The following is a 16,926-nucleotide window of genomic DNA, read 5'->3' on the forward strand; positions in this document are numbered from 1 at the left end:
TTATGCTAGTCGTGTTTACAGTTGCAGCAGCTACCAAATCTGTGGGCAGTTTACAGCATTCTCTTGAGTGTTGAAATAGAATTTTACACCTTTTTTAATTTTTAAACAATGCATATCATCAACTGCCAATCAGGAATTTTTATTTATTTTTTTAATACGAAAATAAATAAAAAAAATAAACATTGGTCAAAAGTCAAACCTTTCCTCAACTGTAGAAAAATGTGTTGTGATAAAACCAACCAAGTTAATTTGATTGCTTCTATTTCTTCATCATACAGTAGTGTAAACAGATTGGACAAGGCAAGCTTTTGGCTTGTGCAAGAACTCAAATTTTCTTGGCCCACAATAACTAATATTGCACGTGCCCTTCTCTTCGTTTCTTTTTGTCTCTTCTTTTGCCAAGAAAAGGTGGCATCAATTATAATAATTTGATAATAAAACTTTAACACGATTAGTAAAAATAAAATGTTCAAGTTCTACCACTATCAAAACAGTTATTTTTTTTATCTTTAGTCACTTATGTTTAAAATGTTATGTTTTAGTCATTTACGTTATCGTATTGTAACATTTTAGTCACTGAGCATTTACTTGTTGTTAACGATGTAACAATAAGCTCCGGTACTACGTTAAATTATCATTTCAAACAAAAAATTTAGGTTAATTTATACAATTGGTCCCTATATTTTTTTTATTTTCAACAATTTAATTCTTTTCTTTTATGTTCTTTTAACTTCCTTTTTTTTCCATTCTCTTCTGCTTCTCCCTCTGTTTTCCTCCCTTCTCCATTTCTTTTAACGTAATTTTTCTATATTTTTCATTTGTTAAAACTAGTCCCTATATTTTTTTTATTTTTTGAACAATTTAAATTTTTCGAGTGAGACAAGCTTGTGAACTAGTTTTAATAAATGGAAAACATAGAAAAACTACGTTAAAAGAAATGAATAAGGGAGAAGCAGAAAAGAATGGAAAAAAAATGAAAGTTAAAAGAACATAAAAGAAAAAAAATTAAATTGCTCAAAATAAAAAAGTATAGGGACCAATTGTAGAATTTAACCTAAAATTTTCATTTGAAATTATGATTTAACGTGCCATATCAGCTTACCATTACACCATTGACAGAAATTACCGGCTCATTAACTAATATGTTACAACATGATAACATAGATGACTAAAACGTAACATTTTAAATATAAGTGACTAAAATATAACCTAAAGTAAACAAAAATGACTATTTTAGTAGTGTACCCCTTTTATAAATCAATTGGTTAATATGATGAAGGATAAACACTAAAACAGCCTCAGATTTTTATAACCAATCAATGGTGTTGGGCATTTTAAGGTAAGCATAAAAGAAGGCAGCAGAGTTATAATGGTGCTTTCTAATATCTCGGCTTTGACATCCATCCAATTCTATGTTGTTTGGGTGTGTAAAAAAAATCCAAAAACCTAAATTGAAACAACACAATTCATTTAGTGTAACAACTCGTTTTTCAGTTATGTCGAAAGCAGTGGTTTCGGAGCCACCAAATTCGAAGAGTAAGTTCGCAAATATTATATTTAATATTTAAGAGTAAAATATGGTTTTTAAAAGGGTTTTTGATATGATAATACATGTTATATAAACGATTTATTAAGTTTAAGTATTTTGACCCTAAGGTTAAGTGGTTTTAGAAAATGAGGTATCGGGACCTTGTTTCTATAAACCGAACCGTAAATATTTTTATAAATATTTACGGAGTGTCATTAAGGTGGTATTAAAATTTCGTTAAGAAATTTTAATGTTTCGATAGTTAATTAAGAGAAAAGGACCAAATTAGAAAATATGCAAAACTTGTTAACTAATACATTTAGGTGATTAGATGGTTTAATTAATAAATGAGGAAGGGCCTAAGTGATAATTAATCCATAAATAATGAGTGGGTCAGCATAATAGTTGAAATGAATTAAATAATATATATTCAATGACAAATTTGTAATTAAAGTGAAATTAAAACTATAATACCCCTACCCGTTTCTGTCGCCGGAATAGGATACGAGACATTACAAGATTTTACTGAATTAATTTTTCTGTTATTACGAGTTTAATTACTATTCATTTATCGAATCATGTCATGACGTCCCTTGGATGGGCCACCGAAGCCCAAAACATACATCGGGACTAAACTGATATTAAATCGAAGCCATAAGAAACTTTTCGCAAAATCTCAAAGTTATACTTACTCTAGCCATACCAACAGCTAAGTTACAAACATTCATTTCTATGTAATATTGATATTTAGTCTATACATGCCATTCTTTCAAAATAAGTCATTTTCAAATACCAAAAGATATGGGTTGATAGTGTGATAAAGCTCCGACTAATCTCCAACCTTCGAGCTCCCGAGCACTACAAAATAGGGAAAAAGAGAACGGGGTAAGCACATTGTGCTTAGTAAGTTCATGCAACAAGAATATAAATTCCATATTTTCCATTCCCTTGTTATTTTTTCATATTTATCCCGTTGAATTTCCCGAAATTTTGATGAATTTTCAGATGTACACTTTAGTGTACAAATTTGGGTCCGTCAATTCATATTCATGTGCACACATTTCTGTTTTAGAGAGCACACTCCCGCCAACCTTATCCTTACAGCGGGATTACCAGTCCAGGCTAAATCCCCTGTAATATAAACTCATAGAGTATTGTTGGGATTACCAGTCCAGGCTAAATCCCCTGCAACGACAATTACTCTAATGAGCTTGGATCTGAATTACCAGTCCAGGCTAAATTCATACCCTAATTCGGATTACCCGTCCAGGCTAAATCCATTTTCCACATATTCTTCGGGAGGGCTATATTAGAATAGGATCACCCGTCCGGGCTAGATCTTTTTTACCGTCAATTCCTTTTCAGAGATCCATCGAATTTTCCTTTCATTCAACCAAGATTTATTTTCTCTTTTCATCAAGAATATCAATAATTCATCAATTATCATACAATAAACATCTAAATCATATTCACATCAAGAAAAATATATTTCAAGCATTTAAGAATATAATTCAAGTTACACGAACTTACCTCGACACTTGTTCGTAACCAAAAATCTACTAATCGCGAACTTTTTCTTTTCCTCGATCTTGCTTCGTATTTTAATTTTCCAGATCTAAATAAATAAATTTAATCATTAATCTAATACTTTTCATGTTCATATGTAACATTCTCTATAATTCCATTATTATTTATAGTGCATTCAAAGTTGTCTCGCTGAGTCACAGTAACTAAATTATTTATATCTTGAGCTACGGAACTCCAAATTAAGATACACTAATTTTCCCCAAAACTAGACTCATATATCTTCTTACCATAAAATTTTTAAAATTTTTGGTTTAGCCAATAAGTACAGTTTATTCTTTAAAGTTCCCCTGTTTCACTGCTCGACAGTTCCAACCTCTCTTCACTAAAAATTAATTATCTCATTGTACAGAATTCGGATGATGTTTCCATTTGTTTATTCTAAAAATAGACTCATTAAGAATTATAACCATATAAATTATAACTCATAATAATTTTTTACAATTTTAATGATTTTCCAAAGTCAGAACAGGGGAACCCGAATTCATTCTGACCTTGTCTCACAAAATCTATTATATCTCATGATTTACAATTCCATTGCTTATACCGTTTCTTTTATAAGAAACTAGACTCAATAAGATTTAATTTCATATTTTATTCATTCTCTAATTCGATCTCTAAAATTTTTGGTGATTTTTCAAAGTTATACTACTACTTCTGTCCAAAACTGTTTTAGTGCATAATGTTAATTATCATTCTTTCCCTAAGCTTTCAATAAATGATAATTCCATCCCTGCTCAATTAACCTCTCAATTGAGCTGATTTTTCTCAACCAACATTTTATTCTATCACTTTAAACTACTTTATAACCTTTGGAAATCAGAATTTTAGCACTAGACTTTAATTCCAAATATTTTCACAATTAAGTCCTACAAATCAATTTCTATTGAAATTACCTAATAAAATCATCTCATAAACAAATTAAAGCTTCAATTTCAACATGTTTCATCATAAAATTCCAGCTCATATTCATAGAAACTTTCAAATTCAGTCATAAAATCAAAAACTAATGAATTTAGTAATAGGACCTAGTTGTAAAAGTCTTAGAAACACAAAAAATACAAGAAAAAGGCAAGGATTAACTCACTCGGTGCAAAAGTTATGAAAAAACAGCTTGAAGAAACCCTTAGGATGTTTTTTGACTGATGAGAATGCAGAAAAATAAAGAGAATTCTAGATATTCCACTTTAGTCCTAACTTTTAAAGTAAATTTTGCAATATTCCAATTTTACTCTTAATTCTTCAATTCTCCTGATTTTTCTCAGCGTATGCCACCCAAAATATCTTATTTTGGGCTTATTTTCAATTTATGTCCCTACTCATTTAACAATTGAGCTATTTAATCCTTCTAGTAACTTTTACACCTTTTTCAATTTAGTCCTTTTCACTTAATTGACTACCCAAACATTAAAATTTTCTAACGAAATTTTAATACCATATTACTAACACTTCATAAATATTTATAAAAATATTTTTGACTCGATTTTACGAGATCGAGGTCTCGATACCTTGTTTTTACCCAATTTCTTCAATAATTTCTTTTTCTAACTAACCACTAAATCGGTAAAATTCTTCTATCTATATTTTCATACGATTTTCCTATCATATCAATATTCATGCAAAAATATTAAAATAAATTTCTCTTTAAATCGGATTTGTGGTTACGAAACTACTATTCCGATAACATTGAATTTGGGCCATTACAAAAACACTTTAATTTCATTTTCTTCTTCTTCACTCCACTGGACACCATAGCTATGGAGGGGGTTTCGATTCTGGCTTTTTTCCTTTACATGTGAGTATAATTGATCTTATTTCTTGTAATTTTTATGTTTTTAAGATCGTTGCAACTAGATCCAGCTAGCCTGTACCTTCGATTTTGAAACTGTTAAAGATTTTGAATGTTGCCATTGATGAATCTTGTGGTTTTTTATGTTAAATGATGAATTTGAGATTAATTGTTATTTAAAAGTATTTTATTAAGTGATTTTTGATGAATTTTTTGATTAGGGACTAAATTGTTAAAATAGTAAAAATACAAAGATTTAATGTTTTGGGTTTGTATTAAAATGGTTAATTTGCATGTTTGGGGTTTGAGGACTAAATTGGACAAAAGTAAAAATTTAGGGGTAATTTTGTAATATTATCAAAATGACCAAATTGCATGAAATGAATTTTTTATAGTTTAAATTAATAAATTGAATGAAATTATTAATTTAGATAAAGATTGGGTGGAAAATTGAGGAAAATATAAAATTACCAAAATGCCCCTAAATCTTGGTATTTCTGCAATTTAGCCAGGTAAGTTCGTATGAACTGTATTCTGTATAATTTTGATTACATTGAATGTTAATATGTGATTATATTGTGATTAAATCAATATATATATATTTTAGTTTGCAATTTATTGTGTTATGAAACAACATAAATCCAAAGACGTACGACGATTACCAAGTCCCATTTGAACCTTAAGAATTCGTAGGATACAAATGACATGTCATTAGGGTTACCAATACTCAGCTCACATGAGCTTCCCGTTATTCAGCTCGCATGAGCTTCCCGTTATTCTGCTCGGAAGAGCTTACTGTTTACAGCTTAGAAGAGCTTACCGTTTACAGCTCGTATGAGCATACATGTACATGAATTGATGGATTACAGTTCAGTACACCTCGTGTGTACTACCCATGTATCCAACGATATTCTAAATGGTTCAACGGGCAATGTTCTGTTATGAGACGATATGAGTTCGATACGAACTAATACAGGTATATACATGAAATACATGGAAATGATGGCACATGATATATTGATATTTTGAGATGGATGATATATGTATATGAAGAAACAATAAGAGAATGATATGTATCATGACATGTACATATATGAATATCTTTGATATGTTGACACATGGAAATTACGTAAGTTGAGACGAGTAATAAACTCAAGTGTGACATGTTGAGATAATAAGGTTATCGATGTTGAATTTATATGAAATATGTTCAAGTATGCTAACAAGTGTTGTTGTTTGATGCTTAGGCAAGTGCCACACGACCGTGTGACCCCTGCAGTGTTGAAAGTTTTAAATGTTTTTAAAAAAATTTCTGAGTTTCCGATTTAGTCCCGATTTGTTTCTAATGCGTAATTTGTACCTCGAGGGCTCGTATAAGGGACAATATGTATGATTTTGATTGGTTTTTGACATGAATGCTATATGATATGAAATGTTTGCATTTTCTATCTGTTTGATTTGTAAACTCTGGTAATGCTCCGTAACCCTGTTTCGACGACGGATTCGGGTTAGGGGTGTTACATTTAGTTTAATTTGTTTGACCCTACTTTTTTATTGGTTAATAAGTTTAATATTAATATTTTTTTGTTAATTTATCTTTATTTTTTGAGTTAAATTTGGATCTTTCAAAAAAAAGGCAAATCACCTTTTTTTTATGAGAATACTGATTAAAACATTAATTTTTAACAATATTAATGTGACAACTTGTGTACAATCTATGTATACTTTATGCTAATATGACACTATTTGTTTTATATGTTGCTCCAACAAATAATTTAAAAGTTCATAAAATTTAAAAAAATAGCATAAATATCGTGAATTATCATGAGAGCTATCATGCTTAAAATTGAACGTTGTAGTTAGTATTTTGTTAACAAAAACAACTTGATTCTTTTAAAATATTCTTGGTCAAATTTGACTGTTTTTAAAAGTTAAGGATCAAATTTAGTTAAAAAGAACAATGGTCAAATTGATCAAATATGTAAAGATTAAGGTTAAATCTATCATTGTACCTTTTAAGGCATTTAACTGGACAATCTGCTTTTAAGTTTAGGTAAAATTATGACTATTTTGAAATTGAAATTGAAATTCTTTAATTTAATTTAACGTGATTTAATTTTTTATAATATAATTAATATTGTTAAATATTTCAATTAAAAGGTAATGAAAAAATGTTAGCATGATGAGTTGGAAATGATATTTTTAAGCAAAAGTTGACATCAACAACCTTCTTTTAAGATTAAATTATGTTATATAAACAAAATTCCAAAATTAGAAACTGATGTTAAATTTAGAAACCAAAAATATGAAACCCGAATTACACCCTAATACATAAATGACCCACAAGTGTGACCCAATAATGAAAACCCCATACCCATATCCCATAATAACAACCCAAATACCTCTGATCTGCACATATATGCTCCTCCTATCAACCTTCAACTGTTCAAAGTTCAGTCCCAAAAATATAAATTAAAAATTTGAAATGTGTTATCTAATTTAGAAAAAAATATATCTATGCGTTGAATTTTCGGTTGATTTTACAATTTAGTAACGTTGTTAACACTATATACCATAATAAAACACATATTGTTAGTTCAAGTACCACATTGGATATTTTATAAAAAGTACAAGTACCATGATAAAACATATATTGATAGTTCAGTAGATCTCGAGCCAACCCGAATTCAATTTAAACAATAAAAAATATTTTAGAATTTAAATTTAATTATGAAATATCAATTAAAATATTTTTTAATTTTTTAATAGTAAAATGTGCTTTTTGGATGGGCCAATCCGAACACAGGGTTGTGCATGAAAACTTTTTTAGAACCGAGCTTCAACTCAACCCATGAACGGCTCTATAGTTTAGGTACCACATTAAGCATTTTATAAAAGTATAAGTACCAAATGTGACATCATCTCTGTAAATAAATACAAATTATAATCAACAACATAAACAATTATTTTATAAATTATAACAACAAAATTAAATATTTAAATTAGCTTTGACAGGGTTCTAACAATTTTTTAATCGGTTTGATTGGTCGGATTAAGAAATCGAAGTTTAATCGGTTTAATTATTGGTTCAACCAATTTATAGTGATTCTCAATTTAGTTGGCTTAATGTCACTCTCTAGATTGGTTCTCGATTCAAGTAACTGGTTTAGTCCGATTCAAACGTCATTGATGACTATGTTTGATAAAATGAAAAAATTGGTAGCTGCTGAATTATGTGTTTCCTGATGGAGCGGAGTTTTAAAGGGTCAAAAAGCGGAGCTCCCCCAAAAAAGGCAGCTCCTTGAATTTCAAGCTTCCGACCATTAAACATCTAAAGTCTTCCTTCAACATTACTTAAAACAAAGGAGTAATCACTACCATGTCTTCCTAACTAACTAATCATCTCATCTCATTCCTATCAACCTCTTAACCTTTGCCACATGCAATCATGCTAAATTTCTAATATAAATATTGAAATTTCATTCTTTAAATATATATATTTTTTATACAATATCTAGAATTACTCATAATCCTTCCCCAACCCTTAAAATAGGAAGATAATATGCTTCAACGCACTCGAACTCATGTTCTCTTGTACTGACAAGAATGCCAATGTCAATCGAGCTAAAATTCAATCAACTGATTCTTCAAATATTTAAAAATGTAGCATAAATATGTTTAACTAATTTAACTGAAACATTCCAAATCTTCCTTTCCCACTACCCTTTGATGAAAGTAAAAGGAAAAGGAGCCTAAATAAAAGAAAGTTATACGAAGCATGATCTCTTTATTGACCGATGAAAATCAAAGATTTTAGGTGTCTCAATTGCTGGACATTCACATGCCCCATGCCCTACTTGTCATCATTATTTTCTTCCCCCACTTCTTTTTCTTTCCTCAATCGGCGCATAATTTCCCGCCCATCACCACGCCAACCATCTCTATAAAACAAACTTGGTCACTAATGGTAGCTTCCCACCATCAACTTACACTTGTATTTCCTCTAATTTTCTTACTATGGCTTCCTTTGCAAACCACATTGTTTTATTCTTCTTTCTGCTGTTTTCTTCTTCTGTCCAGATTCAAGCTAGGGAGAGCAAGTTCTTTAGCAAGATCTTCCACCTTGGGGCCAAAATTTCTCCTCTAGTGGTACCTACACCAACGCCAGCACCAGCACCAGCACCAGCATCGGCGCCGGCACTAGCACCGACAGTGGCACCTGCAACGGCACCGGCTAACATTGGTATCCAAGATCCTTATTATGGCCTCTATGGTCATGGCTCTGGCATGTTTCCCCCTGCAAAAGAGGGTGTCACCACTAGCAACACTCCCACCGCTTTTGAAAACGATCTTTTCGCCGAGGAACTTGCGGATGAAAAATACGAGAGCGGCTACGAGAAAAACAACTACTATTACAACAACAACAACAACAACAACAATGGCTACACTCTCAGCAGCTACAACAACAATGGCTACAGCGGGAACTACAACACCAATGGCTACAATGACAACTACAACAACAATGGGTATGAGACAGAGAGACAAGGAATGAGTGACACCAGATTTGTAGAAGGTGGTAAGTATTATCACAATATGAAGAATGAGAATTACTACCCTAATGGATATGAGTTTTCATCAAGCAAGGGTACTAAAAATGAAGGTTACTATGGGAATACAGAGAACTCCAATGAGTTCAACTCCATGGAAGAGTTTCAGAACAAGGAAGATCAGTACATGGAGAGGCAAGAAGAGTATGTGCCCTAGATATTTGATTATCATGATTCAAGAATGTAAAAGGAAAAAGGAGTTTGAGATATATAGTGGTTCATATATTTAAAGATGGGGAAGATTGAAGTTTATGAAGTCTTTCCTGTGTTTTATTATTTTATAGCCTTCACTTGTGTTTGCACAATATTTCATGCTTTACAAATCAAAATGGATCCAAGACTATACAGTTTCACATTTTGGACTTAATTTTAATTATTCTTGCAAGAGCTTACTATTATTTGGTCTGATTCAAATCAAAGAATCATTGGTGTTGCTAAAATTTCAGAATCCAAATGACCCCAAAATTTATTATGTGGTAAATTTCTTCTGTTCCATTCCAGTTCCAGGCTACCATTGAAGAATAATTCTATTTAGGTGGGGTGGTATTTAAGTAAAATCTTATCAAGTGATCATTTCAATATTCAAATTTAATTTAAATGTTTGGAGAAAAAATTATGGTTAACATATATTATAATTTATAAGAAGAAAAAGAAAAATTTGTGCACCTACTTAAAACATATAAACTAATGTGGTAAAAGTACTATAGAGTCCCCTGTACTAGAAGTTGGATTGCATTTTGTCCCCTTTATTTAACAAATGAACAAATTAGTCCATGTACGTTAGGTCAAAGAGCAAATTGGTCCTTTTATTAAAAATTTCATCCATTTTTTGTTGTTAAAAACTGGTTTTTGTATATCAACATAAGGTACACGTGGCATACCATATGTCACTATCTGATTATTCTATCAATCACGTTAATTTTTAACAGTACAAATAGATGAAATTTTTAACATAAAGCTCTTTGATCTAATATATAGGATTAATTTGCTCATTTTTTTAGTAGATGAGACAAAATGCAAACTAATGCTCAATAGACAAAGTCGCACCTCATTTTAATAGGATGTAAAAGGACATGATCTACTCTCCAATTCCTATTGAAAGCTAGCTTGATTTCAAAGTGTAGGAACTAGATTGATTAAAATATGTTATTATTATTTTGTTAAATTCAAGTTCATTAGAACATTATTTTTTAGTTACACGATTATTAAGTGAATTTTTTTCTTATTTTAAAAATTCAATTAATAAATTTAACAAAAACAATTAACGGTGATAATAAGTAGACTTAAATTTTGAAATCTAAAAAAATAGAAATTAAATTTCTAAAACTGAAAATATAAAAACTAAATTTGAAATTTATGAGAAGTAGGAATACCTGTGAATATTTTAACCAACCCCACAAAGTAGGGATAATTTTTTTTTGAATAATTGACTGGGGTATTATAATATATAAAAGAAAACACAAGAAAACAGCCCATAACATTGCTGGGCTGGTCTAAAAACAAAGGCATAGTCGCAAATTAAAACAACCCATAAACCAACCGACTAAAATGTTCGGACTTTAAAAACCTAATTAAATAACAAATAAAATAAAAAAGCATAAAACCAACCGTCATTTCCCCAGTCACTTCAAACAGCCTGTATCCATTACTCTTCTAGACTTTTCATTTCAAAAGAACATCAGGTCTGTTTCAAAAAGATAGCAACAACTTCCAAGAAATCTCCTTCTTTGCTTTCTTTTACCATTTCATTTTTTCTTCCTCGTCTCTCTTCAATCTGGATTTTGTGCTCGTCTTTCTTCTGGAACTATCAGGTATACCTCTTCCCCTTTTGTAAGTGCATCTTTTGCGAGAATATGAGCTTGGCCATTTTCTGTTCTTTGAATAAATCTGAAAGCAATTTCCTGAAAACGAGATCTATTACTCTGAATATCATGAATAATCACCCCGATAACAGATTTGTCCCTTGTTGTTGATTGACATTTGTGAATAAGCTTTTTGAATCCCTCATAATCGTGGTGATTCTATCCCCATGCGATACCTAACTTGGTTGCCTCCAAACATGCATATGCTTGACAACAAGCGGAGATGAAATGTTGAAGTGCAAAGTTGACTTTGAGGCTCTAATCGCACCATCTTGATCCCGAACAACCATTCCTGACGCCGATCTAAATTTCCTGATATCAAAGGCTGCATCAAACTGTATTATCTCCCTTGATGTATCTCTGCCTCGTCCTGCAGCTTCAGTAGACGCGTGAGAAATCCTACTTCCCCTACTTCCTTCAAGTTCCATTAGACAACTCTGTATTTTCTGTGAAAGATCTAATCCTGATATGGCTTTCTTCTCATGTATAATATGATTCCGCGAGCCCCATAAAACCCATAGAGCACAACAAAACAATCGAGTCTGCTCCTTTGTTCCTTTATCAAAGACCCAGGTGAGCCAACTCCAGACATTCTGACTTGTATATTCTGTTACCCACGTCATATTGAGTCTAATCCATACTTCCATGCTTACAGGACATTTTCGAAACACATGATGGCTATCTTCCTCCTCAGATTCGCAACGAGGGCATCTGGAGTTTGCAGTTACTCTTTTATATTTCAGATTAGCCAGGGATGGGATATAGTTCCAGGAAATCCTCCATATAAGGATTAAAATCTTTTGTGGTAGTTGTAAATTCCATAGGTTCTTGTAAAATTCTTTAGTTTCGGTCTGTACTAAATAATTATTAGGCTTCAGACTAGCTTCTTGTAATAGTTTGTATGCGCTCCGAACTGAGAACTCACCTGATTGTTCACCTTTCCACACCTGCATGTCTTCACAGTCTATTCTTGCTAGAGGAATCTGCAGAATTCTCTAGGTGACATCCCTTTGGAAGGTAGTTGTAATTGTTTCTACTTTCCACGTCTTGGTTGTGCTATCAATTAGGTCTGATACTAAGTTTAACCCTTCATTTGTTTCTATGTTCTGCCATATCTCAGGTTCAATCCCTGGTATCCATCGATCATTCCAAATGGATATTGCGGTTCCTGCCCCCACTCTCCATCTTAGCCCTTTGAGAAGGGTTCCTTTCGCTGCCCAAATGCTCCTCTAGGTAAGAGATGGTAAGTTTCCCAACTGTGCATTTAGATAACTCGTCCGTGGATAATATTTAGCTTTAAGCACTCTTGCTAAAAGGGAATCTGGATAATTTATTAAACGCCATCCCTGCTTGGCTAATAAGGCGATATTAAACTGACTAAGCTTTCGGAAACCCATTCCTCCGTTTTCCTTTAAAAGACAAAGGTTTTTCCACGAGCACCAATGTATACCCCCTTTTCCACGACCTTTCTGCCACCAATATTTTGCAACAATACTTTCTAGATCTTCGCATATTGATTTTGGTAATAAAAAACATGTCATTGAATATGTCGGTATGGCTTGAAGAACAGCTTTTATGAAAACCTCTTTTCCCCCTTGTGACAAAAACCGGTTACTCCAATTCTCAATACGCTTCTTCAATCTATCTTTCAAGACCCCAAAAGATTGTTTCTTTTTTCGTCCAACCATATTCGGCAAACCCAAATAACGTTCCGGCTCATCTGAAATTCGAACACCCAGCAAATGTACAACTGAACTTCTTTCTTCATCTGAAGTGTTTTTACTAAAGAAAACGGTAGATTTAGCAAAATTCACACATTGACCCGAACATCGCTTATACTCCTTCAGGATCTCCTTAATTGCTGTAGCTCCTTTTCTTGACGCTTCCCCGAATAAAATGCAGTCATCTGCAAATAATAAGTGTGTCACATGTGGGCCACTTCTGCTTGCCTTGACTCCTTTAATTGCCCCATTATTTAAAGCTATTCTCATCAGACTAGATAATCCCTCTCCACAAATTAGAAACAGAAATGGACTCAGTGGATCCCCTTGTCTCAGTCCCCTTTTTGGATTGAAAGTTTCACCTATACTACCGTTGACCACAACTTGATAAGAGACGGTCGACATACAATTCATAAGAGAATCAATCCATTTTGTGGCAAAACCCATCCTCAGTATTATTTCCCGAATAAAATCCCATTCAACCCTATCGTAGGCTTTACTCATGTCAAGTTTAACTGCCATAAAACCCTTCTTCCCTGTTCTTTTTTGTTTCAGTGTATGTAATAATTCATAGGCCAGCAATACATTGTCTGAAATTAATCTTCCCGGTACAAAAGCACTTTGGGCACTGTCAATGCATTTATCGATAATCCCTCTAAATCTATTTGCAATAGCCTTAGCCATGATTTTATAAATAACATTACATAAACTGATCGGCCTAAAATGCGTCATATTAACAGGGTCATTATTTTTGAAATAAGAACAATATGCGTTAAATTGATTGAACTAACCTCCATTCCGCCATTTAAATGAAGTAAACAAAATGCCATAACCTCCTCTCCAATGAAGTGCCAACATTTTTGATAAAATAGAGCCGGGAAGCCATCTTCACCGGGAGCCTTCGTGGGATAAATTTTAAATAATGCCTCTCTAACATCTTCTTTTGTATATGGTTCTGTAAGCTTTAGGTTATCTTCTTCAGCAACACATCGATCAATTCCCGTAAGTAAATTATCAAAATTCGCCTGATTGGCTGTATTAAATAAGTGCTGAAAGTAGGACCGTGCTATGCTTTCCATTTCTTGAAGGTCGTCTGTTACCACTCCGCAATCGCTTTGTAATTTGTGTATCGTATTTTTCCTCTTCCTTTGCGATGCTTGACTGTGAAAGAAGGCTGTATTCCTGTCACCTAGTCTTAGCCAGTTTTGTCTTGCCCTTTGTTCCCAGTATCTTTCATCTTTTTCAATTTCAAAATTTAAATGAATCTTTGTATCAATCAGCTCAGCCATATTACTATCGTCCCTTTCTTCTTCCATCAGTTTTAATAGCTTTGTTGATAAAAGATCTTTTTTCCCCTGCTTCCTTTTCCTTACTCGTCTCGCCCAGTCTTCCATTCCTGCTCTTAAGCTTTCCAATTTCTGTAAAAAACTCCCAGAAGCTGTTTCCCATATATGTTTGGCTTCATCCAGAAAAGAGTCTTCCAATATCCACCAGGCTTCAAATTTGAAATGGCTTTTCGGTCTTCGTTTATCTTCTTTAGCTGTGTTAATTAATAAAGGACAGTGATCAGAGAAAGAGTGAACCAGATGTTGAACCTTCACCATAGGGAACATAGAAATCTAATTTTCGTTTGCTACACCCTTGTCCGGTCGTTCTTGTATGCATGTTTCCGGTAAATTACCTCTTTCCCATGTAAACCATCAACCAGAATATCCCACGTCAGTCAACTGGCAAAATTCTAAAGTTTCACGGAACATCTCCATTCTTTTTTCATCTCTCAACAAACCTCCTTTTTTTTTCAAAGCCGTACATAATCTCATTAAAATTTCCACACACAAACCAGGGGATTTCTTCATTTTTTCGGAGACTTTTCAGCACTGCCCATGAATCTTCTCTATTGTGCGCATATGGTGACCCATAAAACCCAGTAAGTCGCCATGAAGTATCTCTTTCATCATCAGCCACCATCACGTCAATATGTCTTTTAGAGAAATTCTGGAGCGTAATATTAGTATCATTTTGCCACGCCAAACACAACCCTCCTCTAGTACCCTCTGAATCCACCTCTATACCATTCGCAAAACCACATCTACGACGAATTCTTTCCATCCGATTTCTACAAAGCTTGGTCTCCATGAAGAAGACAATTTGGGGATTATAATTCTTCAGCGAATGCTGAAGTCTTCGAACTGTCCGTGGATTGGGGAATCCACGGACATTCCAGCTTAGTATTTTCATTGTGTCCGGTCGGCTTGCCATTTGGCAGCCGTCGATGTTAAATGATTGATTTCCACCACTTTCCTGCTTCTTACCATCAAACTGTCATTCTCTTTTCTTCCTGCACAATCTTCAATTTCCCTTCTAGATCTCTTTTTTCCTTCCTCTCCTATGATAGCAACTTCCTCCAAGTCATGTTCCATCATAATACTTGTGGCATTTCCTTTTCCTTGGCCTACGCAGCATATACCTCCTTCCAGATTAAGACCAAGGATTGGATCAACAATCTTCCCAAATCTTAATTTTCCCCCTATCTTCTGTTTCTCCATTTGGACCTCTGTATTTTCTTCACCAAGACCTCCACTATCATCATCTGTTTCCTCCCGTAACCAGATACTCTTCATTGATAGTGACCTTTGGGATTGTGCTCTGATAGAAAGATCCCATCCCAAATCTGCGATTTCTACTCCAATATTCATTTTTGTTTCGCAGAACGAATCCCTATGGCCCAATATTCCACAGAAAAAACAAAAGAGTGACAATCTTTCATACTTAAAAGTGACGTATGAACGTCTCTCCCCATATAAAATCTGTTTCCTCCTTTTCAAAGGACGCCTTACATCAATTTGGACCCTAATTCTCATAAAGTTCCTATTTTCTTTCCCCAAGTTTGAAACGTCATATTCCAAAAAATTCCCCAAAAAATTCCCCATCTGCATATCTAAATTTTCGAAATATAGGCCAATTGGCACCTCATGGATCTGAACCCAGAAAGGTGTGAAAACTAAAGGGACTTGTAACGGATCCTCTCCAACTTTCAATTTGTAAAGAATCAGCAGATGGTTGTTAAAGGTCTAAGGTGAACCCTTTAACACCCTGTCCATATCCATAGCATGAAAAAATTGAAACAAAAACCTTCTTTCCCCCAGATCTCAAATTCGAACACCCCGAACCGGATGCCACAAGTTTGCCATTGTACTTTTCATAGCAGAAAAATGAATCATACTAGCTGTGAGAAAACATCCCACAAGTTGAAAAAACTCACCCTCTTTTTCCCGATTTGGATCTGTTGGTATGAGAATAGCATCCTCTTCTTCCTCATTGATTGACAAGTGGGCTAATTCATTCTCCATCTTTTTCAGGTCACTACTATGGATCCACTTCCTGATGCGGTAGAAAAGACAACTGGGAAACACAGAAATCAAAGAACAAAAGTTCCACACGAACAAGAAAAACAAAGACTTCTACCAGCGGCGGCAGACAAAGAAAAAAAAATTGTTCCATTCCATTAAATTTTTTTTTGTTGTTGTTGGTTTTTTAAGTATTAACATAAAACAAGTAAAAAAAGCACAAAGGTATACATGTATTATTAAACAATATTAAATGGGATGTTGACTAAATCTTATTTCGGTTGGAACCGACATTGTTGACAGTGCAAGGTGCATGGATTTGAACACGTTGAAGTGTATTTATCTTTTTATTTAAAGGTTAGGGTGTTATGGGAAGTTATAGTGTTGAGATCTAATGCTAGTAATGTAGTATTTTCGTTAAAGTATACTTGTATTTTTCGAACAATTTAATTTAATAAAATATTTATTAATTACATTAATACCTTATG

At 33.2% G+C, this 16,926-nt stretch overlaps 1 protein-coding gene and 1 long non-coding RNA gene across 2 annotated transcripts; both read left to right on the plus strand.

Annotated features, from left to right (window-relative positions):
• The first annotated feature begins 8,918 nt into the window (after positions 1-8,918).
• LOC105794847 (protein E6) lies at positions 8,919-9,665 on the plus strand. The gene has a single exon (XM_012624207.2). The coding sequence runs from the start codon at positions 8,919-8,921 to the stop codon at positions 9,663-9,665; it is 747 nt and encodes a 248-aa protein (XP_012479661.1).
• A 1,922-nt stretch (positions 9,666-11,587) lies between these two features.
• LOC128039855 (uncharacterized) lies at positions 11,588-16,687 on the plus strand. Its single transcript, XR_008194565.1, has 4 exons — positions 11,588-11,943; positions 12,026-12,387; positions 12,491-12,613; positions 16,451-16,687. It is a non-coding gene; the product is annotated as an uncharacterized LOC128039855 (long non-coding RNA).
• The last annotated feature ends 239 nt before the right edge of the window (positions 16,688-16,926 follow it).

The sequence above is a fragment of the Gossypium raimondii genome, chromosome 3, assembly GCF_025698545.1.
Source record: "Gossypium raimondii isolate GPD5lz chromosome 3, ASM2569854v1, whole genome shotgun sequence".
In the NCBI taxonomy this organism is placed as follows: Eukaryota; Viridiplantae; Streptophyta; class Magnoliopsida; order Malvales; family Malvaceae; genus Gossypium; species Gossypium raimondii.